We start from the raw sequence: 26,789 nt of genomic DNA on the forward strand, positions 1-26,789 counted from the left end.
GGCTTACCATCAGCAAAGCAGTTAGATGCAACCGTACAGCTGCAGTCCAAAGGCACTTAACATTAAACCTATCTCACTGAAGAATAGGACTTGCTTCCAAGCACACATATGTAGGATATTAAGGGCTTCTTCCCACTTTGATTTCCCTTATTTCTTCCTCATGGGTCATTTCTCTTCACTGATTTCTTGAAATCACACAACCAGAGTCATTTAAATATTAAATACTTTAATTGTTTAAGTGTTAGCCAGCACACATAATAAGCACTGAGTGAAAATTACAAAAAAAGAAAATAGTATATCTTATATGGGAACCAGCAGCAGATAATGAAACATAGATAAAACCGAATACTTGTAGCAATCAAGCTCATACCAAGTTAACATTATATATAAAAACAATGCTAGAACAAATCACTCACCATGATTTTTATAGGATTCACCAAAACTCTTAACAAACCTTTTTCAAGACATCACAACTTTTTGTGCCTTTCTACAAGCATACCATTTTCTTAATATAATGGACAAGTGAACACATGTTAAGTGACTTCACACAAGTGATGATTTAGCCATAGCTACATGGAATCCCATTTCACTTAAAGTAATACCACAGGTCAGTGTAGAACAATCATCATCATCATCATCTCCATCGTCACCATCATCCAGAAAGTTACAAGAGAGGTAGAAGTGAGATTTTTGCAGGTTTCAGACCCACAATTGTTTCCAGATACAATGAATCAGCACCTGACCTGACCAGCGGTAAAGTATCTTACAGCAACTGACCTCTCTGTCAACATGTTTCAGTTCAAACTAGCCAATCGATCAAATCACAATAGTTTTTTCAATTATGTAAGCAACGTGTACACATTTTTACCATTCAACAAGATTGGCTGAAGATGCACAAGGTATTAAACAGCATAGTAAAATAGTATGTCTTCACATTATCTATAATAAAAACAAATTTAAGCTTCTCTTCCAAAATGCACTGGAAATGGTCTCATCTGAAAGAAAAGGCTCATGTTTCTGCACACCACAGACATTCTGTACTCACTTGTTTTGAGCTGACCTCCTGCCCAGTATACAGCCATCTCTTTTTCTTATCAATTTTGCCAACAAGTACAATAATTTATAGTTTATTTGGCAAAGCAGGCAAGATATATTACGAATTGTTGCAGTTTTGTTAAACGTTTCTCACCAACCAGCTAAACCTGTCCATAAGCTGAGTAAGTAACTTAACACTTTTTTCCACTCAAAACTGTAGTATTGCTATTAAGTTTAACAAAACAAAACAAAAAAACCACCCACATTTTTCTTTAAAAAAATGAAACCTAGAACAAAAAATTTGACTTTTAAAATTACTTACAAGATGCTACGAAATTCTGTTGTAAAAGCACTTACAAGTACAACTATTCATTTTCGTAATTTTATATAAATGTTTACCAAAAGTTTAAGTGTGCTGGTGATTAAGACCCATAAAACCATGCAGGGTACAATTTCAAGCTGGGTTTCCAGACAGGCGAGTAAAAAAACACACACACACACAATTCTCAAAAACTTGTAAATTTGCAGGCTGACTAGGTGTCTACAGTAGAATATTTAGGCTTAAATGAAAGCAGTCTGTTTTCCTCATTCTAAAGGTGCATTGTTGTTGTTTTTACAGATAATCCTGTTTCTAGCATTTATTGGTGCAAAACATTAAAGGAAAACCGAACACCATCAAACATAAAAATAGGTAACTAAAACAATGGTCAATAAGAACCATTAAAACCAAAATAATGTTATCTAATTAGTTTTGTCGATTCACTGTAGATATTATTATAGCCAAAGTTCAGGGGGGAAAATGCAAAGTATTCCATATGCTCAGTAGAGCTTTGTTCAAAGCAGCAACCCCGTGACAGCCCCATGGGAGACTGTGAATTTTAAAACTAGGCGTTGAGAGTGTTGCTCCAAAGAGGAGGAACGAAAAGCACAAGTGCTTCTGGGCACATGCAAAGCAACCTTTGCCTGGTGAATTCTGTAGCTTTAGTAAAAAAAATCCTTCCAGTAGCACCTTAAAGACCAACTAAGTTAGTTCTTGGTATGAGCTTTCGTGTGCATGCACACTTCTTCAGATACACTGAAAGCCATTTCTCACCTTCTCACCCCTTGCCTTTTCCTGTAAGACCTATTACAGTCGTTAAGAGTCGTCAACAGGCTCATCTCAGCTATCTGCCAATCTCCCATTCCCACCACCCTTCTGAGTAATACCCCTCCCCACCTTCTCACTATATAGAAGGATCTGGCAACTTCTGTTTCAGTGTATCTGAAGAAGTGTGCATGCACACGAAAGCTCATACCAAGAACTAACTTAGTTGGTCTTTAAGGTGCTACTGGAAGGAATTTTTTTATTTTGACTATGGCAGACCAACACAGCTACCTATCTGTATCTGTAGCTTTAGGTAACAGAAGATCAGGGTGTTTTTTTTAAAAAAGGGGAAATGGATCCAGATATTGGTCGGTGGTCATCTGTTTACAGAATTAAACACTTTCCTGCTATAAAGGATCTGCCGAGTTGGGTGATCCTTTGGAGCAGCTAGGATGGGAGCAGAGGGGATGGAAGGAAATCATCTTCCCGCTATCGAATTTCAATTTGCAGAAGGGCTCCTCTGGAGCCAAGCCATTAATGCACTACTCACTTTGCATCTCATCCTAAAGCTAAATGTTGCAACATTCTAGTAGCATTTTGTCTGCAAATAAACAAGCCCTACATAAACAAAATGCCAAATAATAAACCAAACTAGACTCACATTTAGCTTTATGGTCATCTGCTACTCTTCTCAGTTTCCAACATCCCAGCATAAGGTAACAACAGAACTCATCTTCACAAAAAGTTTGCAACACACACACACATGCACACACTTTCAGACAAATCTCTTATTTTAGATTAGGAACCTCTAAATTTTGCATATCTAAGCTGCATAATAATTTAACACACCTGATATCAGAGTGCTCACGGGGCACGTTCAGCAGGAGCTGTTAGCTGGGACATCACAGTGTGCTTTATTTGGAGCATTGGTACATACTGACATGAGTCAGAGGGGGCCAGAACTGCATTGGTTCTGAGCATGACATATCTTCCAGCTTAACGTGTATAGGCGAAGTTCAGGATTAAAAGCAATGCAACTGTTCTGTATCTCCATGTGAAGAGCCCATGTATTGATTCTACAACACATGTAAGTGCATGCCCTATGTGGCATTCGTACCATGTGACCATCAGCCAGCTGAACTTAATACTGCTAGAAAAACATCCTGCACAAATCAATGCAAGTCCAATAGAACTTTTTTTCCACCAGCAGAAAACTGAATTTCAGTTCACATGCATTAAATTTAATTTTATCTTCTGGTGGGCATATGTTATAGCCGTTTTATACTAAAAAAAAAAGCCAGCACAAAAGAAAATTAAATGAGAATGAATGCCTTCATAGGCAATATAACTAAAACAGGCATGTTTTATATATTCTAAAGCTAGGGAAACCAATGCTGGAAACTGATTATGAAACATTCATACTGTAAACTACAGCTATCAAATGCAGCTTATTATAATCCCTTTAAATATATTGCTTGGTTGCAACAAAAAGTGAGTACACAGTTATATTTTATCTTTTAAGACTTTGAAAGGCACATTACTTATAACCACCAATTATAACCACAGTTTTAAACAGTTTTCACAAATTAATAACTCGAAGTGTCTAATACACCCATTGCTACAAAGCAGTCCTGGAGAAGTACCATGATTTGGTCAAGAGGGAAAAAAAAGGAAAGACTACCAAACCACTGTTTCTAAACACAGTAAGATTGTTAAGAGTAAAATATGATCAACTCCTCACACTGTAAACTAATTCTAATCCACAAAGCATATATGACCTCATGACATTTAGTGCAAAATGCACAAAGCATAATTTCTCAGCAATAACCAATACAAAGGCTGAAAATACCAAACGAAGAAAATGGCACTTGGATTATTATGCCTTTCAATGATTCCTTTGTTTTTTTAAAATGAAGAGGGAGAGCATGAGGTATCTGCAAGTTCCTGCTACACACACCTTACAGTCCTTTTACTCATTATTACATTTACTCTAAACATTCACAAAGTCAGGCTCCTTTTTGCTTTACTGCTCCTTTTGTGCCAGCAGACCGGGTGAAGGTTGCGCTACGCCTTGTCACCACAGCTATAGGTGGCTGCCTAGTGCTGCCTGTCTCTGCTCGCTTCTCAGCTAAACAGGAAGTGGCTGGGAGGGGGCAGAGTTTGACCTAGACAGGCCAGAGGTAGAACTTCTTCATTACCTGTACACAATAGGGCTCAAAGCTGGGCCTGGGGAGAGAGATTAAGTACATTTATGACGAATCCATTAATTACACTTCCGGGAGCAGTAGCCAATTTAACAACTTAGTAAGCAAGTAAAATCCGTTCCAAGCACTCAAACTAGGTTTCTTCTACCAGGGTCCCTCACATTTCCAAAATGGTTCTTTGAACTGAGACAACTGTTCTCCAGAATTTGCCACGGACATATAAAACACACACACACATTACTTGTTTATCAGTACATAGAGGTATTCTCACGTTTTACAAGATTGTTAAAACATTAATACTCCTAAGTGATAAGAACCCAAACATTAATGCCCCAATCCAGAGATTCCTGTCACACACTGAAGCTCAGCAACATACACGCCCTTCCTATATGAACTAGGGTCTCCTCTCGCCCAATTTGTCAGGGACCAATTTAGGTGTGTGCACCCCTTACCCCATTATTTATATGAAGCTGTCCCCAACATTACAGTGAAACTTTTGGACTGGTGCCTCATCTGTTCCGGTTCTTGCCTTATACATTCACAATGGCCATATAATATATCTGATTGTCCAAGACACAGTATGAAGCCTAATAATGATGGTGATTAAACATACAAAATTTCCTCATGCTAAAAATAAATCAGCCAGCTTTGGTAACCTAGTACAGATTAGTTTTATATAGCTATTCCTACAAACATCCCATCTCCACAAACATTATATACTGTGTATATTTATAGGTTATATATATACACACACGTACAGACCCTGAGCAAACATAAGCCTGATTATTAGGTCTTGCAATAGATCAAAACATATATTAAAATAAAGTAAAAATAATATATTAACCATTAAAATAAATACTCAAATCATTAATAGCCATATGTTCATTAAGTGCATAACAAGTTAAATAGTAGTTTTAAGCCACTAAGGCATTGATATATCCATTTCTAAATCTAAACAATTTAATCTCACTGGCTAATGCTCACTATAATGCAATACTTAATGCTACACATTTATAACTCCTTATTTATTTTCTTTCAGAATCAACAGATTCTGTTGTTCTACCACACTTATGGAAGCTGAAGTTTTGATTAGTGCAGCTTGACACCTTTGTTGCTAATACACCTTCCAACACTCCTTCCAGATTTAACGCAACTAACATGAGCTGCTGATTTAATGTAACTACTGTGAGCCAGACGACTGGCAATTTCTTCCTCAGCTCCTGACAATGCCACAATAAATGTGCATTATTAATTATCAGTGTGAAACAAACAGTATTCAGTAATGACTTTGGCACTTAAAATATTAGCATTACAAAACCGAGGAATGAAGTGGCACCGTGTGTTCGATTGGTATCACAATTAGCTTCGCCACTTGCTAGTTTCCTAGTTAATGGCTTGAGTTACAGCTTTGGATTGGTGGCCAAGAATATGAACTACTATTGCTTGTCTCCACTTAAGCTGACCCTTTCTATTTTACACCCTAGACATATACCACCAATATTAAGACTGCTGCAATACTACTACAGAAATGCATGTTATCTAGGCTTGAATCTCAGCAGTGGAAACGCAGCACAGATCCACTAGACTTGCTGGAAGCCTGGCGTATTTTCTACACTGCTGCAATTACTTGGATGCATTCACTGTATGACCTGTGGAGGCAGTTCGTGGCTCTCTCTCTTGTTTTCTTTGTCATCATGCTCCACGATGTCCTTCACTTGCAAGCTGCCAATGACAGGACAGAGCTCTTGCAAGGCCCTTTCCACTTCTTCTTTTTTTGCTGGCGTGTTCATTGAAGTTTTCGACAGGGTCATCTGAAGAGCACACCATAAAGCTGTACGTGCTTTTCGTGTGAAGAAAGCCAAATCTTTAATGGCAACGGCCAGAGCAAGGACATCTATAACAAAACCAGCATAGCATCATTTACAATTTCAAGAGGGATGTTTCTCCCCAATACTGTAATATAGAGTCTGCTAACGATTTCAAAGAACCAGCCTTCGGATGTGAATATTTTATTTATTTTTATTTCATAAAATTTATATTGCTTGATGGTGAAAAAACCAACAAACCTCAAAGTGGTTTACAAAAAGATAAAACAAGAAAATCAAGAAAGAATTGCAACAGTACTTTAAACATATGAAAGTTAAAATGCTAAAACAGATTAAAATTACCTCAATTTCCTACGCATCTGGGTAAGCTTGTCTAAATAAGAATGTATTTAGCTGACAAGAGTGCGGTGAAGTATTTCACTGCCAAAAGTATGCATTAAGGACTTTCCAAATCCATATCACATCATTAAATAGATGCACAAACAGTCAGTTAGTGATATTTTCATGCATTTAGGGCATAGGACTTAAGGCGCATGTTTCTGCAGGAGACTGTGTTGTAAGCAACACTACAAATGAACATTTGAAGATTCTGCTGCAGGACAGAGGAAACTTTTCATCCTGGCAGCTGGATCTAAAGTATGCTGCAAAAAAATGATCCTGGCCAATCCAAGCAGGGATTGGTTTCAATTGGAAGCCCCTTAGTGGAACCAACCTCAGTGAGGTTTGCATTTGGCATCAAATTTTAAAAGCAGTGAATCACAAGCCCCACTTGCCAATGAACAATCAGGGCTTGCAGCCTTGCCTTTATCTGCCTCACACCTGAGCGGGGCTTCGGGAAAAACAGTTGCAGGCCAAATTAGACCCCCCCTTCAGGTTTAATTAGGCCTTTGGGCCGGAAGTTCCCCTCTGCTTTACTTTTGTATTCAGCATCAACACTTACATCAGCAGGATTGAGACCTCAGTTACTGAGTCTTCCTTGAATAGTTAATGCTTGGACATAAAATAACACTGAAGTTTTACAATTCTATAACAGAATGAACCACCCGTTTTCTATTTGCTATTTGAACACACCTGTCACAAGTTTTGACTCAGGATCTCTTGTAAACGAAAACAAAATGCCTCTCTGGAGCGACCTACTTTTCTCATGCATCCTGATAATTTTAAGAAGAGCAAAGAACTATGGGATAATAAATATGACGTGTCTAATCACAATATTGGCATTTACATGTCATAAAGCAAAGAGCTATGCGGTAATCTGTGTCTCAGTTCTAGAAGGACCTTCTTCAGGATTTTTGTTGACTGAGAAGAGGTCTCTGATGAAACTCCAGATATGAGAGCTGTACTAAAATACATTACAAATACAAAATATAAATCCAGACACTTTGCACCCAACCAACTAAACCTGACAGTAAACAAGCAGCAGCCGCTCAAAGCGGAAAGTTGCCACTTCAGCAACTTTCCTTGTACTGTATCATGATGTTACATGTTTTCTCTTTGACCAACCACCACAAGCAAGAAGATGCATAATGTTACAACATTATGAGATGAAACAAGTTATATTAGAAAAGAAGGAACTGCAACAAAATGTATTCCTGCTTTAGCGAGTTGGACTTAGATGACCCTTGGGGTCCCTTCCAACTCTACAATCCTATGATCCTACCACTAACCCTAAAAAGGAATTATCCTAGATCATGGGTAGGCAACCTAAGGTCCGGGGGCTGGATCCGGCCCAATTGCCTTCTAAATCTGGCCCGCAGACTGTCCGGGAATCAGCGTGATTTTACATGAGTAGAATGTGTCCTTTTATTTAAAATGCATCTCTGGGTTATTTGTGGAGCAAAGGAATTTGTTTATTTATTTTTCAAAATATAGTCTGGCCCCCCACAAGGTCCCTCAGACAGTGGACCGGCCCCCTGCTGAAAAAGTTTGCTGACCTCTGTCCTAGATCCAGCCACCTGGCACAGGGCTTTGAGGCCTCTTGTAGGAGGCAGTGGGATGGGTGGGGAAATGTCTACTCTAACATAACAGGAACATAGAACGTCTTATACAGAGCCAGGCCACTGTTGCAGCTTAGTACTGTCTACTCTGATGGGCAGCAGATCTCAAGGGTTTCAGACAGATGACATTTCCAGTCAGACCTGGAGATGGTGAGGACTGGTCTTGGGATCTTCCGCATGCAAAACAGCTGCTCCACCCGTGAACTATGACTCTGCCCCCTAATGCCTGCTGTAACAATGTGATCACTCATAAAACAGAGTAGGCTTTTCACTTCAGAATGCAGATTTAACCAAAACCCATATTAAGATTTTGCTCTCTGAACGGGAACATTACTCGAAAAGTCCGTTTTGCAGGTGCCACAAAGAAATTACAGTGGTACCTCAGGTTAAGTACTTAATTTGTTCCAGAGGTCCGTACTTAACCTGAAACTGTTCTTAACCTGAAGCACCACTTTGGCTAATGGGGCCTCCTGCTGCCGCCATGCTGCCGGAGCATGATTTCTGTTCTCATTCTGAAGCAAAGTTCTTAACCTGAAGCACTATTTCCAGGTTAGCGGCGTCTGTAACCTGAAGCGTATGTAACCTGAGGTACCACTGTACTTGCCTTTTTCATTGTTGTAACGAGATATTCCTTGCCTCTGATGATTAGCAGCATTAACAATCTCATCCTTGCGCCTTGCTCGGGTAGCACAGATGGCTTCCAAATGACATCTCAAAGTGGCAGATATGTTACCATGGACAGGATGACCACAAAGCCGTTCCATTTTCCCAACTAAAGTGTGTACCTAAAAAAGAAGAATACTTCATTAGGGTTTTTAATACTTAAAAACAATCAGATAGCCAAAATCACGTGACAGCAGCTAGGCACTTCATGGTGAATGTGAGAACGCAGCTAATCTAAATTTAGTAGAAAATATTTTGGAGGAGAAGCAGTTAAAAGCAATTCAGCCATGAATAGAAGCGACACTCCTCATTGCAGCATGAGAAACATAAAACTATGTTATGAAATTACTGGCAGGCAGGCAGGGAAAGCAGAGGAAGCAAGGAAAACAGTGAAGTGGCCCTTCAGGGTTTAAGCATCCAGCCACCCTCATTTGTATTGTACATTCATTTATATTTCTATCCTACCTTGCCTAAGCTTGAAGGAACACACAAAATAGCCACTTTAAACCAGAACCCCAACAGTTCCCAAACTCCTTTTTAAGATGAGTCTTCCAACCCCTTCTAAAGGCCATCACAGTTTTTCTTCCTCTGGAAGGCTGCTGCCCACCTCAGACTGGGCTAACATAATTTCTCAAAAACGTGACGAAGCAAAGCATCAACCAGATCTTGGGTGAATGTGCTTACTCTCGCCTGCTCCCGGAACTGGTCCACAATCAGACGATCCACTCGGGAAGGCTTGTCAGGAAGGCGGGAGAAGGGAGCATTATTTGAGCTGGATACCTGCTTCCCTGGGAAGTTTCTGGCCAGATCTGCCTCTGCCTGAAGAGAAAGCAATAGAATTAATGGAATATGTTCCTCTCTATTGCTTTTCCCCATCCTCTTCCCCCGTTTGTAGCTGGCGAGAAAAAAAGTAAAAATGCCTTAAATTTAAGGACTATCTACAAAAATACTGTAAAATTAAGGAATGTTGAATGATGTTGGATTGAAACTAAGTGGTTTCTAGCTGTAATGGTATTAAGGAATATGATAAAATGGTTTTCTTTTTATAAGTAAGAATTTAAGGTTATAATAGCCTAAGATGATGGAGAGAAAATAAGGTGGTTTTTTTGTCTTTAAAGCTGTAATGCTTTGAGATATGGATTTGCTGCACAAATAATTTGAACTGGATATACAAGAAGGGGAGGTATGAGGAGGTCAGGGAAATATGTTATGAGAAAATAAGTTGTGAAATTTATGTGTTTTTAGCTTTTTTTCTTTTTATGTCTGTTTTTTTTTCTTTGTTTGTAAAAAATTGGAAAATTTAATAAATATCTTTATAAAAAAAAGAAAAAAGTAAAAATGCTCCCCAGTTTCCTACCATAAACCCCAAAAAGCCTACAAAAAAACACTCGGGCAGTGAACAACAGGCACTCTGCAATCATTCTTGGCCATATAAGAAGGCAATTTCAGTCTTGCCCCAGTCCTCCTGGAAGCTGGAGACAATGAAGAAGCCATGCAGATTATGTTATCCAAACTTGGAAAAAGATTTGTCAGGCTGGATATAGTCGTAAGTTTTCCCACCTCTCCACAATGTTACTAATGTCACTATTAACTTCCCCTAGGTTTCACCTTACTAGAGACTATGTTACCTTTTTGCGTTCCCTCTCTAGTGCTCTCCACTGTTCATAACAATCTTCTAGATGACTATGAAGCTCATTTGCAGCTCCACTACGATGCTTTGGAGGTCTATAGTGGTTAAGAGGTGGTGGAAAGGCCAAGTATTGTGCAGGCAAATCTCCACAGAAGAGTTTGTTAAAGAAAGGACTCAAATAGGGTAGGTCATCATAGTGAAGGAGGTCAGCAAGTTCAGACAACGGAAATGGCAATGGAGAAAATGCAACATTAGCTGGTGATGAAAATGTGGGAGGATTAAATGGAGGAAAGTTAGGCATATGTTTATAACCAGGCATTAATGGGAAGAGAGGTAGGAAAGAAGGATTGATGAAATCAGACAAATTGCTGCCATTCTGTTCTTCTGTTCTTCTCAATATATCAGGCTGCGTTTGATTTGGGTTTGCATAGCCTGGGTGTGGAATCCAATTATTTTTATGTCTTCTCTCATTCTGCCTAGTTCTCTCATCAGCAAACTGGCTTTGCTTTTTATGAAAACTATAGTGTTTCGCAGACTCATTTATGGAATGCTTTTGTGACAGCCACCTGGAGGAAGCATTCGTGGATACTTCACCACAGTATCCCTCTCTAGTAGCTAAGGAATCCTTCTGGGTGTGTCCAATAGGGTTAGGTTGCTTCCTATTTTCATTGCAGTTTGAAAACCCTGAGCTGTTAGGAATGTTAGCAGATATATGTTTCTCATCTTTTCTTGCGTTCAACATTGGGGCCACCTGTGAATAAGAAGGCTGGGCTATAGATTGACTGGTGGAAGATCCACCAGACTGAGTTGAACACCTTGAAGACAACTGAGAACTCATTTGCTTTTGCTTCCCATAAGTTGCAAACGATGTAGCCACCGGATTTAGTATCTTACTATCCAGCCATGTATATCCATTGTAAGATGAATTCATATTCTGTAGTGCTGGCTTAAGAGGCAAGTGATTACAGGATGCTTTCTGATGATGTAAGGACATCTTACATTCAGTATTGCCAAAGTTCCCCTCTGTAGTGATGCAACTGTGATGATTTTGTGGGTGGTTTTCCTGCAATTTTGCATTCCTTCCTTCTGGAAAGCTATTCTCTTTATTAAGTGGACTGAGAAGGTATGGAGATGAGCAACTAAACTGTTGAGAGTCATAAGCAGCTGGGAAACCTGTATATCTTATATTCTGCTGGATCACTGGATCCCATATTCCATCAGCGGGAGAATTAGACAATTGAGTGAAATATTTGCTTGATCCTTCTGTGTCATTTTTCCCAAGCACGCCTCTTGCATGGTCAGCTTTCTGGAGTTCTTTAGGAGTATTCGTACTATCTTTTATTCTAGTATGAGATGAGAAAGTGCTAAAATCAGTATGACTCTTCCCATTTCCACTGTTTAACTGATTTTTGTTATAACTGGGTACATTCTGATATGCAAGTCCACCTTGGTGATTGATTCCATTACTCTTAAAAGCCTTGTTTTCTGAATCAGCATTCTTCAAAATCTCATCAGGTGACCAACTACAAGGATCAGAAGTCACAAGCCAGGATCCTATAACATGGAGATCTTCAAGTTCTTTCTTTAGTAATTCTACAGATGTCTTTTGCAAGTTTTCTTCATAAATATTTTGAGTACCAACAAAGTTTGTAGGATCTTCATTTTCCAAGCATTTTGTAGGAAAAAGCCCTGAGAAGTTTTCAGTTTTTTCAAAGTCTGATGACCACACGGGTAGAAATAATCTTGATAGAGAATTCCTGTAACAAACCAACAATTTAGTGCTAAAGACATTTTGTTTCTACAACATAACAGATGAAGCTGCTTTATACATTCAAATCAATGAACCACCTGCCACTGTATTATCTACATTTAACAGGCAAGAGGTATTTTCCAGCCCACTGGTTGAGATTCCTTTTCAACTGGAAATGTCAGAGACTGAAACCCATTTGCCTCCTCTAACAATCTTTGTGTTCATAAATTCAGAAAAACATGCCATTTATGCTGAAAACATTAAAATGTGAGGATTAATATACTCTTTTGCTGAGCTGAATGTCATCTTATGAGTTTTATTATGGTGAAAGAGCAGAACAGCTTGACCTATGTAGAAGATCTGGGGGATGAGGTGAAGCAATCTTAGCCTGATATAGAATTGTAGAGTTGGAAGAGACCCAAAGGGTCATCTAGTCCAACCCCCTGCAATGCAGGAATCCCAACTAAAGCATCCATGACAGATAGCCACCCAACCTCTGCTTAAAACCTCCAAGGAAGGAGAGTCCACAACCTCCATAGGGAGACCATTCCACTGTCAAACAGCTCTTACTGTCAGAAAGTTCTTGCTGATGTTTAGTCGGAATCTGCTTTCTTGTAACTTGAAGCCTTTGGTTTGAGTCCCACCCTCCAGAGCATATCTGCTTAGATTACCTAGGAGACCTTTCCTGCCAGCTAAGGCCAACTGCAGAACCAGGGGGAGATTATTATTATTTTTGTAATCGTGGCTGGACAGGGAAGGGTTAAATCTCCGCTTCCCCACAAGCTAGTTTGATTAAAATTACCCTCTGTGTCTTATATTTTAAAAACCCTGTTGTGTGTAGTTGCTAAGAACTAACTCTGACCCTTAGAAGCAGACCAAATAGGCTGATTTTACAGGAATGTTATTTGTTATTCTACAGGGTATTAATTGTTTTATTAGGAATAGCAGGCCATAGAGTACTGCCCTATGTGATCAGTGAAAGTATTCTTTTTTTTTTCTTCTTTTTTGAGCTCTGAAGGAATCTCACTCCTAGTTCTGAAGTGGTTGGCATTTGAAGTGCCATCTGCTGGTGGAGATAGGCATTTATTTACCAATTTAGACTGAATAAAAAAAATTCCTTCCAGTAGCACCTTAAAGACCAACTAAGTTAGTTCTTAGTATGAGCTTTCGTGTGCATGCACACTTCTTCAGATACAGTGTATCTGAAGAAGTGTGCATGCACACGAAAGCTCATACCAAGAACTAACTTAGTTGGTCTTTAAGGTGCTACTGGAAGGAATTTTTTTTATTTTGACTATGGCAGACCAACACGGCTACCTATCTACTACTGGAACAATTTAGACTGCTACAGCAAAAGAAAGAACCATTTAAACAAGTCCAACCTGCTTCTTTTCCTACAGTTGTCTAGATCCAATAAGGCTCTGGCTGCCATCCTTGAGTGCTATTGAATTCAATCTGATATTCTGAAGGACTCCTCTAGACAACCTGTTTAGCAAGGCCAAGAGGGTGGGTCTTATCAGAGGGGCAGCCTCCATATACACTGCCCAAGCTTGTGTCCAGGGGAGGTCTCTTCAGACAGATGGGTGCCAACCTCCTGATCTGCTCACACCCAACTTACAGAGAATTTAGACTACATCTGGGCTTCATTGAGCATTTGTTCTGATTTGTCTGTGATATGACAATGAGCGTTCATCCTGATTTGCTTGCAAAGTGTTTACATGTCTTGCCATTAACCATCTGTTAATCTCCTACTTTTCAAACCAGTTTCCCGTCACCTTATAAACAGCAAAAGTCTGGCCTTTTTAAAGTGGATTGGTTGTGCTTTAATTCATTTTGATTGTGCAAACTTAGGGCTTGTTCACACTTCTGCTTGTCCAGCCTCTTTCCCCTAGGAAAACCCGTTGCTGATCGTTGAACCAAAACGTACGTCCATCGTTTTTCCTTTAGCTTGATGTTTCTTCTGATTCAGTGGTAAACTGCAGGTTTTCCCAGGGACAGTGTCAGGGCAAATGAAAAAATGCTCTGAAAGCACGGGACAAATGGAAAACCTCTTGGATCCACGGAACAAGGAGAAGTGTGTACAAGCCCTTAAAAGTTTTGACATGCCCTTGAATTCCTTCCGCTAAAGACTTAAATGTGCTTAGGTTCAAGAGTTAGCAAAGGTAAGGAGAGAACAGTTTTTGTGAAGCTTATAGGCGACCTTAAAATAGATATTTATATAAATAGTCATCAGCTTACCAGCCTGTAACAGGTTCTTGCTGGTTTGGCTCCTCCAGGATACTTGTCACTAAGCCAAACATATCAGGGCCATTGCCAGAATAAGATAAATTTTCCTGTGTTCTGAAAAGAGAGATATTTGAGTATCACCTGTACCAAGAATCTAAGAAGAATGAGCCTTCTAAATGAAGTACCTTTAGTTTAGGGGTTTTTTTCAGAGCAATATTTTCATATTACTGAACAGTTCCGTAAGCCACCTCAACCTTGGTGGAGGCAACATAAAATAAATAAGGTAAGCAGAATAAATACCGTAATTAATAAAAGCATTTGGGAAACTGACAAGCAATATTTACTGAAATTAATAAGCACCTCAAATATGAAAAAGCTCAAGTATTACCCTGCTTGGCCTTATCAAGATCAGAGAGCCACTAATGCACGGGAAATTAGAAACACTGTGTGTAGCGGTGAGGTAATAGGATGAGATGTGAGAATGTAACTAAAACAGGACAAGTTAACTGTCTTCCATTGTATCTTTCCACCACTTTTAAAGCAGGAGAGAACAACATGACCAAATAAAGAATCTTGTTCTGTTTTTAATCTTATACATACTAATCCCAGCATAATCACACTCCCAAATGACATGAACGAAGAAAGGGTATGTGCAGAGATTCTAAGCCAAACAAGCCATAGAGTAATCTTGATTTTAGAAAGTGCATAGAAATGGAAAGAAGCAAAAGAAAACCAGACCAAAATCAGCAAATTAGAGCTTGCAATCATTTTCATAAGCAAACAAGCCGAAGTCAGACATTGTGATGTAAATTCAGCACCAGTTTGATAGCAGATCAGTAAATAAAAAAGACAGAAAAGGAAGCAACAGTGAGCATTGTGCACAGTGTACTATGAAGTCTCACAACCTGGTAAAATTAAAATTAACTCTCTTCTTAACCTGGCTTCTCTCCAACTTATTACTTCATTAGGCAAAAAGCCAATATAACTCCTGCTAGTTGCTTTAATATGGCATTTTAACAATGTCACCAAGCAATATTAAAACTGGGATACAAACATCAAGCAAGGAGACTTGATTCATCAGAACAGCACATGGAAATAGGTAACTTCACTGTATTACTTATATCAAAATATTGCTCACAGAAAACTTGTGAGACATGCAATAAGTCTAAATATAAGGGACTAGTTCTGAAAATGGAAAGGATATGTTTCCTAAGTCACTCTATTTACTGCATTAAGCTGTATCATCATGCACTGTCCGAATTACAACTGAAACAAAGTTGGCCATACATTACAGGAAAAATATGTTTTATTCTGTAGCAATATCTTCACCGCAAACAATTAAGTAATGTTAGGGAGGAGTACTATATAAAACTTTGCTGACAGGTGTACCCAGTAGTGTAGGAAGGCAGGGGAAGTGTAAGGGTGTGCCCAGGGTTCAACCATACTTCTTGTCCCACTCCATTCCCTTGGAGAAAACCACTCTTTAGAAGCTCAATTGGAGCAAACAGCAATTTGAGATTTTCCTGGGAAAGGAGCAGGGCAAGGGGGAAACTGCTCAGATCAGTGCTTTCTAGGCACAGGGCAAGCACAAGTGTGAACCAGGCCTCTATCAATCCATTTGTAGATTTCTAGAAAGAACCACAAGGTGGCAATCACTTCATACCTTTTTTTGGTGCAGCCATGTAATGGGGCAATAGCATTGGCATCATCTCCACATGTTGACCAGCTACTGTAAAACTGGGGAGACTCCACAGTGGACGGTGTGTTAGTTATTCCTCCAAACAAAGGAGAGAAGAGCTGTGTGTCCATTTCTTGCTTAGTGCGGTTTACCTGAGTTGAAATTCAAGAGGGAGACATTTTAAGGGGAAAGAGCTTTTTACACGCCAAATGACCAGACAAGCTCACTTTGTTGCCTTCCCTTTTGATATTAGAAAATGAAACAAAAGAAAGTTATTCTTGTTGTCAGGGGTTCAGAGACAGAGGCACAGGTGAGGGAGGAGACGGAGAGCGACGAGGAAGAATCCCAGGACAGTGAGGAAGAGGATGACAATGACTTGAGATCTTCCATGAGTCTCTCAAGTGAATCGGAGGATTCTCAGGAGGGGGCGCCCCTAGTCAGGACAAGGGGGGTCACAGGGGGGACCTGCCAGGAGCAGGGAAGCAGCAGGGAAACCCCGAGCGGGAGTGGGAGATCGGGGCCGGCTTCCCAGCAGGAACGAAGGGAAGAGAGGGGGGTTCCCAGTGTGACACACGGAGCGGAGCAGGAAAGAGACAGGGGAAGGAGATCTGGGGAGAACGTCCTGGCGGAAGAGGCGGAGAGTAGTACAGGGAGTAGTGTAAGTGTCAAAAGGAAGGTCAGGGGTAGCGAGCGAGCGCCAAGTTCAAATGTGGAGGCGCGCGGAAATGGAGAAAGCCCGGAGGAGGAGCCCAGCCCCAAAGCACGAAGGAGGGGGGAACAGGCATCTCAGGAATCCGCTTCAGGAGAGAGCAGGAGGGAAGGAACCCAGGGGGGCAGAAAGACCCTGCGGAAAAGGAAAGACAGGAAGAGGTGGTCTAGCACAAGGCTCTTAAGTTGGTGCAGGGGCGGGACCGATTCAGAGGGGACTTCAAATGTCTAATGTTAGAGACTCGGGGCTGCGCGCCTCGGTTGTGGAATCAATAATGAACTGCAATAAACATCTTTGTATATAAGAAGAGCTTGGTGTTGGTCTTTTGTGAGCTGAGACCTGAGGCAGCCTCTGACACTTGTCATTACTGTTTTACAATAACGAAGCATGGGGAAAAGGTACAAGTACAGGCAGTTATGACATTCAATGCCTTGCTTAAGAAGTGTAGTCACAGATCAACACACTCACACCACATTTTGGTAAAGCATGTATGTTCCTACAGAGCTATTAACTGCACATATGGGAGCCTTCTGAGCAACAGGAGAAAGAAAATAATAGAGCACAAATGAGACCTAGAGCAAGACTATATTCACCAGTGGGCACAGGGAGAGTGTCAGGTCAACACAGCCCTCCCTCCCAAAATTTAAGAATAGTACTGCATTCTCTACACAGCTACCATTGTTCAAGAGAGTGTGACTTACATGCTTAATAACGGGGACATGTAATGCTGTCCCCACCCTGCCTTACCCTATTGTCAGAGAATACAGAGTACTCTGTGCGAACTACAACAAATAACCAGCTGGTAAACAGGACTGCATTTATGCTTCATGTAAAATGTTCAGCAGAGTTAAGATGTTGAATTGCATGGAATGAAGCAAAGTAACATTTACTTGATTTTTGCCTAGAAAGACTTCTTACTGTTCAGGGAGAGCCTGCAAAATGCATTTGGGCACCATAAGAGAACCTCCAGGCTGCAGGCCTAATTAGCTTTCCCCAATGTGGTTTAAAAAACAACAACACCACTCTCACCTATTGATTACCTGACATCAGGCACTAGACTGGTGAATCTGTGGTACTAAACTGCAATAGAATTAGGAGCACACTTTAAGTTCACTCCCAAGTCTTCATTTTTCTGCTGCCCCCACCTCCAAGACAGAAAAAGGTGGCAAACTCAAAAAACCAATGGATTCAAGCTGAAAGAAATAATCAGGAAAGCACTTGGTGCATTCCTGATTCGTCATTTTCAGTTGCTGCAAGTGAAGCCGAGTCATCAGGCACCCATCCTATGACACCAAGTGAATAACAGGTGAGTGGTCCTGCTCACTTGTCAAGCTGGAATGCAGAGTGAGCCAGTTCCAGACCTGGCCCACCAGCTGGATCCAACCCCACACCTCTGAATTAGAGTGAAAATAAAAATATACCCTAAGAATTAACAAATAGGGCCTGCAACTAAAGGTTGCAGCCTACCTCATTCTCCTAAAGAAGGATGTTCCTCTTCAGAATTCCAGATGTCCAAGAACACTAGCCTTGTAGTTAGGTCTGAGGGTGCTGGAGGGGCAAGGCATTTCCTCTGCTACACTACGTAATTTCAGGGGGCTCAGGTTTAGCTGCCAACACTGTACTTGAGGAGTTTCCTTGCTTGGCTTCCATGTTAGGCATGAATGATTTGACTTCCTCAGTGGCCAGCACACTCAGGGGGGGCATAGGACAGAGAGAATTATCAGTTCCTCTTCAGTCAGCCTACTGTATTTCACTGCTGGCTCCTTCAGGAAACGACATGGAAACAAAGCAGACTGGTGGAGGAAGAGGGACATGATGGCCTGTGCCTCTTCCACCAACCTGTTTACTTCCCTGCATGGATTCCTTGTGGCCGACAATGACCAGGCAACTACTGTATTTTTCGCTCTATAGGGCGCACCGGACCATAGGGCGCACCTAGTTTTTTGGGGGGGAAATAAAGGGAATTATTTCCCTCCCCCGCCCCAAAGAGCAAAGAAGCCAAGACAGCCAGCGGGATCCATCCCACTGACTGTCTTGGCTTCCTCTTTAGCCACACACAACCTCTCCAGCCGGCAGAGGCTGCCCGTGGCTTCGTTTTTAGCCACGGGGCTGGAGCGGGGGAAGCCCGAGCTTCCCCCGACCCCAACCCCCAGAACAAGTCCGGGAGCGGCGGCAAGCACTGCGGATAGCTGCCCAAAGCTGCACTCCAAAGGCCTGCAGATAGCTGCCCGAAGCCCGGGGTGCGCAGCGCTGCACACCCCGGGCTTCGGGCTGCAGGCTACTATACGCAAGCCTTCGGAGCCCGGCGGGCACTCCCGCCGCGCTCCAAAGGCTTGCGGATAGCTTCCTGAAGCCTGCATTCGCTCCATAGGATGCAAACACATTTCCCCTTCATTTTTGGAGGGGAAAAAGTGCGTCCTACAGAGCGAAAAATACGGTAATTAAGCACAAGGCTAATTTGCAAACCTATATACATCTATACCTAGCAAGTCATCAGAGCATGTCTATACTACCACACTCTTCTGGGATAGTCCTGCTTCATTTCCGAACTGCTACACACATATACACAACACACCCTGCATTTGCCAGGAGGGCAAATGATTCCTAATAAAATTCTATTTGCTGTGGACTCACCTGTGGCTCATAATGACTGAACGTGGTGCTTTGCTTAACCATATCCTCATTTTCAGTGTGCAGATTCTTGTTTCTAAAATGAGTAGCATTTCCAAACAGACAGAGGTTTGAAGTCTTAACCACAGGTCTCACCTGTCCAAAAATAATCCAGCAATTCAGTTGATAGTAGCTTGCAAAACATTTAATAAAGCTAAACATAATTAAAAGTGAAGTGGCATTCTCCCCAATATTTTGATGAAAAAATCTGCAAAAGTTGAACAAAAAAATGAGAAAACATTCAATATACTATTGTCCTCCTTTCTAAGGCTCAGTTGCTTTCCAACCCAGTAAGAAACATTCCTTGACAGGTACAAATACTTGCTGCTAAATGTGCACCTTGAATTCCAAAACAATCTGTGAAATGCTGTACTAAAGTCTGCAGACTGGCAGATTAAAGACTAAATTACATGTGATGCCTGGCTGTGTGGAGCTTGTCCCAGCCTTTTTACTTTTTACACACACACACACACACACACACACACACACAATGCGGTTGATTAGCTACAAATCAAAGTGCAGGGCCAACATGTCTTAAACCCCTTTCCTTTGTGCTCTTTTGGGGACTAAAACCGAATCCCTCCATTTCCCTTTTGCCCTGCAAGAGAAACCATATGGCTACCTTCATTTTTCCAATACAGTGGTACCTCAGGTTAAGTACTTAATTCGTTCCAGAGGCCCGTACTTAACCTGAAACTGTTCTTAACCTGAAGCATCACTTTAGCTAATGGGGCCTCCTGCTGCTGCTGCGCCGCCGGAGAACAATTTCTGTTCTCATCCTGAAGCAAAGTTCTTAACCTGAAGCACTATTTCTGGGTTAGCAGAGTATGTAACCTGAAGCATATGTAACCCGAGGTACCACTGTACAGCAACACAAAGCAACTGAAGTGGTGCTGGAAAGTTCTGCATCATAACTTTGTATCTTGCCGATGGTAAGCCATCTATTTCTTCTTCCTTTCTTCAAATTTATATCACTTATCTACCTCAATTAAACTCTCTTCTTTTATTGTTAGCTTTGTATTTATATATTTTCCTAGTGGCAATGCCTCTACTTGCATTGTTCACTGACACCTACCTACCCACCGACCGACCTCTTAAACTTCACCAAGCCCTGTTCCCCTTACAGCTCACCCCCTGCCCCCTCCTATCACAGCTCACCAAACCCCCACTCCCTCTATTTACACTGAAGTAGCTTGCCTGACTTGCCACTTCTTTCCTCTTCACCCTCTGCTGCTGAAGGTTTCTTTTATTCTTTCTTTTTTTGAGGGAGTGAGCTATCATTGAGCTGCAGTACGCAATGTCAGCTGTCTATGGCTAAGCGAACTGCAGTGTGACAATATCCTTATGCAAATCTCGGAATATATTGTTCTGCACCATCCCAATCTCCAAGCGATTCCAGGGGTTCCAGGCTCCTACCCAAGGTTTGGTTTACTTGGAATGAGGAACAGCAAACTGTGGTGTCTTTAGGCTGTATGGCTTACAACCTGAGTCTACGATGCAGGGGCTCACAGCATTAACATCCCAGAAGACCTTGCTTCTCCCATAGTCGCAATCTTGGAATCAAGCAGACATCAAACATGGCTCTCATTCTCTGGCTTCTGCCAGTAGCCTGCTTCTAGCCCAGTTCTCACACACTCAACTCTGGCTCTTGTCCTTCTACCCTCCAGGTGAACAAGGGGGACCCTCTGACACAAAACTTTGTTAATGTATTTTTAATCTTTCATTAGAAGCCGCCCAGAGTGGCTGGGGAAACCCAGCCAGATGGACGGGGTAGAAATGATAAATTATTATTATTATTATTATTATTATTATTATTATTATTATTACTTTGTTATTCTAAGGACCATACTTAGGTGGTAACTAGATGTTGCTATGATCTATATAGGAACACCGTCTCTTTGACCAGGAAGCCTCTTGACGTGGCCTAAAAGGGCCTGTATCTGCTGCTGAGTGAGAGAGACAAATTGGGGATGCACAGGCCAGGTTTTAAAACTTATATTACTTTCCTGTATTAGCAAACTGCAACCTTTCTCTCCACACTCCACTAAGGCAGATAGAAAATTTTCTGCTTCCAAATACGAGATTTATGGATGGATATAATGGTAGTCAAATTGGGCAGTTTTGAAATCATACAGGAACCATGTGTGCCTATATAATAAATATAAATGCAAAATTATTTAGGCATGTTAAAATTAGTATGTTAACAGTTTTCAGTGTTTTAATTTTCCCTCTTGGAATTTCTGAGAACATATGTTGTTAAGTTATCATGGCCTTAAAATATCTACAAGCATTCCTTTAAAAATAATTTCAAATAAAGCTTTGAATTCATTTGAGTATTTTGGGAAGATGAAGCAACATTCATGCTGCAATCCTATACACACATACCTGAGAGTAAGGTCCATTGAACTCAACAGTTCTTACTTCTGAGTAGACATGTCTAGGATTGTGCCATAAGTGCAGTTAATTTGAGCAGGGAACAAAATCAAAATTTCAGTTCAAATACTTGCAGCTACTTGGGGGGAAAATAGAAATTATAAGGCATATAAAATTGACATAGTGTATATTTTTAGTTTTATAAAAAAAATAGTCAAACATGCTAAATTAGAGCCAAATCTATTTAGGGCATTGCAAACTTTTCACATTAAATTTTTTCCAGGAAATCCACATCACTTCCCCACTCAAAAGTGGTTTCAAGTATCTGGTTAACATACCCCTTGACATTTAATCTCTCATATCTTCAGCATTTTTAGTAACAAAACTCAGAAACTCCCTGTTTAGAGAAATGAGAACACCACCACCTTCCTAACAGTACAGCAAATTCAGCTTATTTAAATGCAACTTTGCAGAAGTTACTTTTTACATTTTACACCTTCCCTCCCCAAATTCAAAGTGTAGGAAGGGGTAGAAATTAAATTCCCCACCCCACTTAAATGTCCAAACAAACCTGCACAGGGTTTCTATTACAGTAGTTGCTTCTTGCATATACACTTTATCATGAACACAAACCCGAGACAGAGGCACAGGCTTTACATACGGTACATTCAGCTCTGATGCAAAATTCAATCTAACAGCTATACTGTGTTACATCGCACCTTGTCCAACTGCCCTCAATGCTGCTATGTGACGCTTACACATGACAACTCCGTTACTACTCAGATACAGAAACTGTTGCCAGGCTATTGTGTTTCTTCTCCACCCACTGGAGAAGCAGGATAAACAAAGCAAGGAGAATGCAGGGTTGGGTCTAAACACTGACACAGATTCAGAAGAAAAACTAACAGAATTATCAAGTACTGTACTCATATGCTCTAAGAACCACATTTAACCTGCACACAACCAACCCACAGGAAGCCTGATGGTACTATAAAGCCACAATGCATTTTCCAAACATAAATTCCTATTTGGACAGATCTAAAGTGATATGCCTCCCCACAAAAATTTCAGAATGCTAAAGGCTCTGTCTGTCTTTGCAAAAACAAGAGAAACACCGAGCTTACGTTTTTGGCCTTCTTCCTTTACAGCCAGCCTCAGCTGTGCCTGATGTCACTGGAATACCAGTATGTGAAAGTATTATGGGAATTGTAGTTTTCAGACTATTGTGAAATAGCTATAAAGTACAAGGCTCTATTACTGCAGTAACTCCCCAAAAACCTGCAAGAGCTGTCCTATTGTACGGACAGAATGAATTGGGAAGGGGCATAAATTAACTATTCTGTTCTCTATGTCTGGCTAGAATGCAGATTCTATGTGAAAAGAGCTCTTTTCTGCTTTCTGTCCTTCTAGCATTCATTAGAAACAATACAGTACAGTACAGTACTGAGCTAGTACCTAGATGAACCAATGGTATGATGGTGTAAGGCAGTTTCCTACATTCCTAGGAATCTGAAAGACTTGAAAGTGACTTGTGGTAGCTGGCACAAAAGTCAAAATTACTTTGGAACTGAAGTACCATGTCTGTCCTATTAGAAGTAGACTCAAATTGCTGCACCCATGCTAGTCCCATAAAAAAACAAAATCAAAAGTAACAGTTGCATAATACCTTTATTGAGTTAATAAAACAAGTAGGTTTTTATATTTCTCTCTAGCCCACAGGTCCCATGTAATGCAGAGGTGAAAGTGAACAACAAATGTGGTTGCTGATACACTTGTATTACTGAAGGAGATTACCGTATTTTTCGCTCTATAACACGCACCCGACCATAACACGCATGTAGTTTTCAGAGGAGGAAAATCCGTAGGCATGCCACCCGTAGGCATTTCCTCCATAACACGCACAGACATTTCCCCTTACTTTCTAGGAGGAAAAAAGTGAGTGTTATGGTGCAAAAAATACGGTAATTTTAGGTGGTAGAATTAGATATAAAATCAACAGAAGCTGAATTTGGGTAGTGTCATCTAGTGGCTAGAGGGTACTAAACCCTCTAGCCACTAGATGACATAGGTTACCTGCGCGTCCCAGCTAGAACTAGAGACACAATCAGTTAACTGTTGACTGTCACATTTTCAAAAGGAGAGCAGCTATGCTTCTGTCCTATAATCTTATACACCAAGCGTTCTCCAGCCCAACTAAATAAGCATTAGCAGTTCCCTCATTCCATCTTATTATTAAACTACATTCTGGGATTCCCCCCCCCCCATCTAGCAGACAACAGCTTTTATTCCTTTTTAACGTCTCATTCATAACCCAAACGTAGTGTTTTAACGAACACAAAGCTTGCTTACTTTTGCTTTCTTCATAAAGCCCCAATGAAGGCACTCCCCTACTTTCCCTTTCTTTTCTTGGATGAGAGAAGGCAATAATACAAAGCCACCCTTTGGAATGACAGGTACGCCGTGTGAGAGGTTAGCAATCCACAACTCACTGGAAGGCTGATTTAAACCCAAATCCACCTGCTCAAGGACTGCAGTTTTAAACACAGGCCAATTTATTCACTGTGCCAGATTTAGATTTTTATCAGCCTGGTGGCAAGATGCTTTGCTGTGCATCGCTAGTAAGGTAAAGGTAAAGGGACCCCTGACAATTAGGTCCAGTCGTGGCCGACCCTCGGGTTGCGTCGCTCATCTTGCTTTACTGGCCGAGGGAGCCGGCGTACAGCTTCCGGGTCATGTGACCCTGACCAGCATGACCAAGCTGCTTCTGGCAAACCAGAGCAGCGCACGGAAACACAGTTTACCTTCCTGCCGGAGTGGTACCTATTTATCTACTTGCACTTTGACGTGCTTTCAAACTGCTAGGTTGGCTTGAGCAGGGACTGAGCAACAGGAGCTCACCCCGTTGCTGGGATTCGAACTGCCAACCTTCTGATCAGCAAGTCCTAGGCTCTGTGGTTTAACCCAGAGCGCCACCCGCATCCCGTGAATCGCTAGTAGACAACGTTAAATGAGATTGGGGGCGGGCCACGTACACCACCCTGGAGCTCCTTGGAGAGGTGGTATAAAAATGTAAGAAGCAAATGAATCAGTGAATAAATAAATAGATATATGAGGGGAGTAGCAAAGGACACTAAAACAGGCATAGGCAACCTTCGGCCCTCCAGATGTTTTGGACAACAATTCCCATCATCCCTGACCGCTGGTCCTGTCAGCTAGGGGTCATGTGAGCTGTAGGCCAAAACATCTGGAGGCCGCAGTTCTCAACCTGCAGGTCCCCAGATGTTGTTGGACTACAACTCCCATCATCCCTGACCACTGGTCATGCTGGCTAGGAATGATGGGAGTTGTAGTCCAAAACATCTGGGGACCCACAGGTTGAGACCTCACTGTCTGGAGGGCCGAAGTTTGCCTAGGCCCGCACCGAAACGACACCCCCATCCACCCGCCAGGGAAGGAGGCGGGAGTGAAGAGCCACACCAGGACCCGCTGCCCCTGTGGATTCTGCCGCCTGAGGCGCCCGCCTCACCTTCGCCTCACGGGTGGGCCGGCCCTGACTTCCACTCTCCCGCCCCACGTCCCCCCCCCAGACCCTGCCACGGGCGCAAATAGGGTCGCCGCTCTTCCCCTTCCCCGCCGCGCCTCCCGCAGGGCCTCACCTCTGGCCGCCGGATCCCTCCTGAGAGGGGAACAGCCAGAGCACGGGCGCCGTCCGCCACCATCTCCTCCTCCTCCTCCTTTTCCTTCCCGCCTCAGCAACAGGGGCCGGCGCTGGTTGGTTGGTTGGACGGAGGAAGTGGGCGGGGCCTGCCGCCAAATTCTCCTCTTTCGCCGCCGGCTCCCGCAAATAGATGGCGAGGGGGCGGGGCCGCGTGCGTGCGTGCGTGCGTCTCTAGCAACTCCGCCCACCTTGACACGCAGCCGGGAACAGGCCAGGCGGCGGCTGTGCGCGCGCGCGCCCGCGCTCCGCCCCGCGAAATGCGAACGTTCGAAGCGCCTTTTTCGAACGGCTTGCGCGCGCGCGCCCCTGCCCCCGCCTCGCGCCTCGTGACTGAAAAGTCGTTAACGGCCGTTAGGCTAAAACTGCCAAACGGGATAGGGTTGGAAGAAACCATTTTGGTCGCGGGGGAGGAGGAGAAGGGAAAACGGGAATGTAGAGGGGGGAGAGAGATCATTTTATAAGTTTATACGCATCAATAAAAGTCCTTCCTTTCCCTTTTTCCCCCCGTTCCCACAAATAAATAGAAGAACTAGGGAAACTACCCGGGGTGTTGTTATTTTGTGGGATGTTAAGATGGAGAAAGGGATGGTGAGGAAGGAAACTTCCAAAAGTAGCAAATGGGTGGAAACTGAAATATCACAAGGCTTGTTTGCATGTGATACTTTTAAGTCATAGAATCATGGAGTTGGAAGAGACCACAAGGGCCATCGAGTCCAACCCCCTGCCAAGCAGGAAACACCATCAGAGCACTCCTGACGTATGGTTGTCAAGCCTCTGCTTAAAGACCTCCAAAGTAGGAGACTCCACCACACTCCTTGGCAGCAAATTCCACTGTCCAACAGCTCTTACTGTCAGGAAGTTCTTCCTAATGTTTAGGTGGAATCTTCTTTCTTGTAGTTTGGATCCATTGCTCCGTGTCCGCTTCTCTGGAGCAGCAGAAAACAACCTTTCTTCCTCCTCTATGTGACATCCTTTTCTATATTTGAACATGGCTATCATATCACCCCTTAACCTCCTCTTCTCCAGGCTAAACATGCCCAGCTCCCTTAGCCGTTCCTCATAAGGCATCGTTTCCAGGCCTTTGACCATTTTGGTTGCCCTCCTCTGGACACGTTCCAGTTTGTCAGTGTCCTTCTTGAATTGTGGTGCCCAGAACTGGACACAGTACTCCAGGTGAGGTCTGGCCAGAGCAGAATACAGTGGCACTATTACTTCCCTTGATCTAG

General features: G+C 42.1%; 1 protein-coding gene across 4 annotated transcripts; it reads right to left on the bottom strand.

Moving 5' to 3' along the window:
• Positions 1–209: 209 nt before the first annotated feature.
• On the bottom strand, positions 210–25,621 carry LOC308569523 (meiosis-specific coiled-coil domain-containing protein MEIOC-like). Of its 4 annotated transcripts, none has more exons than XM_081163525.1 (9): positions 25,502–25,621; positions 19,437–19,568; positions 16,079–16,245; positions 14,428–14,529; positions 10,438–12,196; positions 9,494–9,628; positions 8,751–8,931; positions 2,411–6,217; positions 210–1,998 (listed from the first exon to the last, which is right to left on the bottom strand). In XM_081163525.1, exons 1-8 carry the CDS (start codon positions 25,562–25,564, stop codon positions 5,961–5,963), a joined length of 2,796 nt encoding a protein of 931 aa, XP_081019651.1. In that variant the 5' UTR covers positions 25,565–25,621; the 3' UTR covers positions 210–1,998; positions 2,411–5,960. The 4 variants fall into 4 exon arrangements, with proteins under 4 accessions (XP_081019651.1, XP_081019653.1, XP_081019654.1 ...); XM_081163527.1 differs by lacking the exon at positions 25,502–25,621 and adding an exon at positions 22,970–23,139; XM_081163528.1 differs by lacking the exon at positions 25,502–25,621 and adding an exon at positions 22,565–22,944.
• Between the last annotated feature and the right edge of the window lie 1,168 nt (positions 25,622–26,789).

The sequence above is a fragment of the Podarcis bocagei genome (assembly GCF_964188305.1).
Source record: "Podarcis bocagei genome assembly, chromosome: 12".
NCBI classification, from domain to species: domain Eukaryota; kingdom Metazoa; phylum Chordata; class Lepidosauria; order Squamata; family Lacertidae; genus Podarcis; species Podarcis bocagei.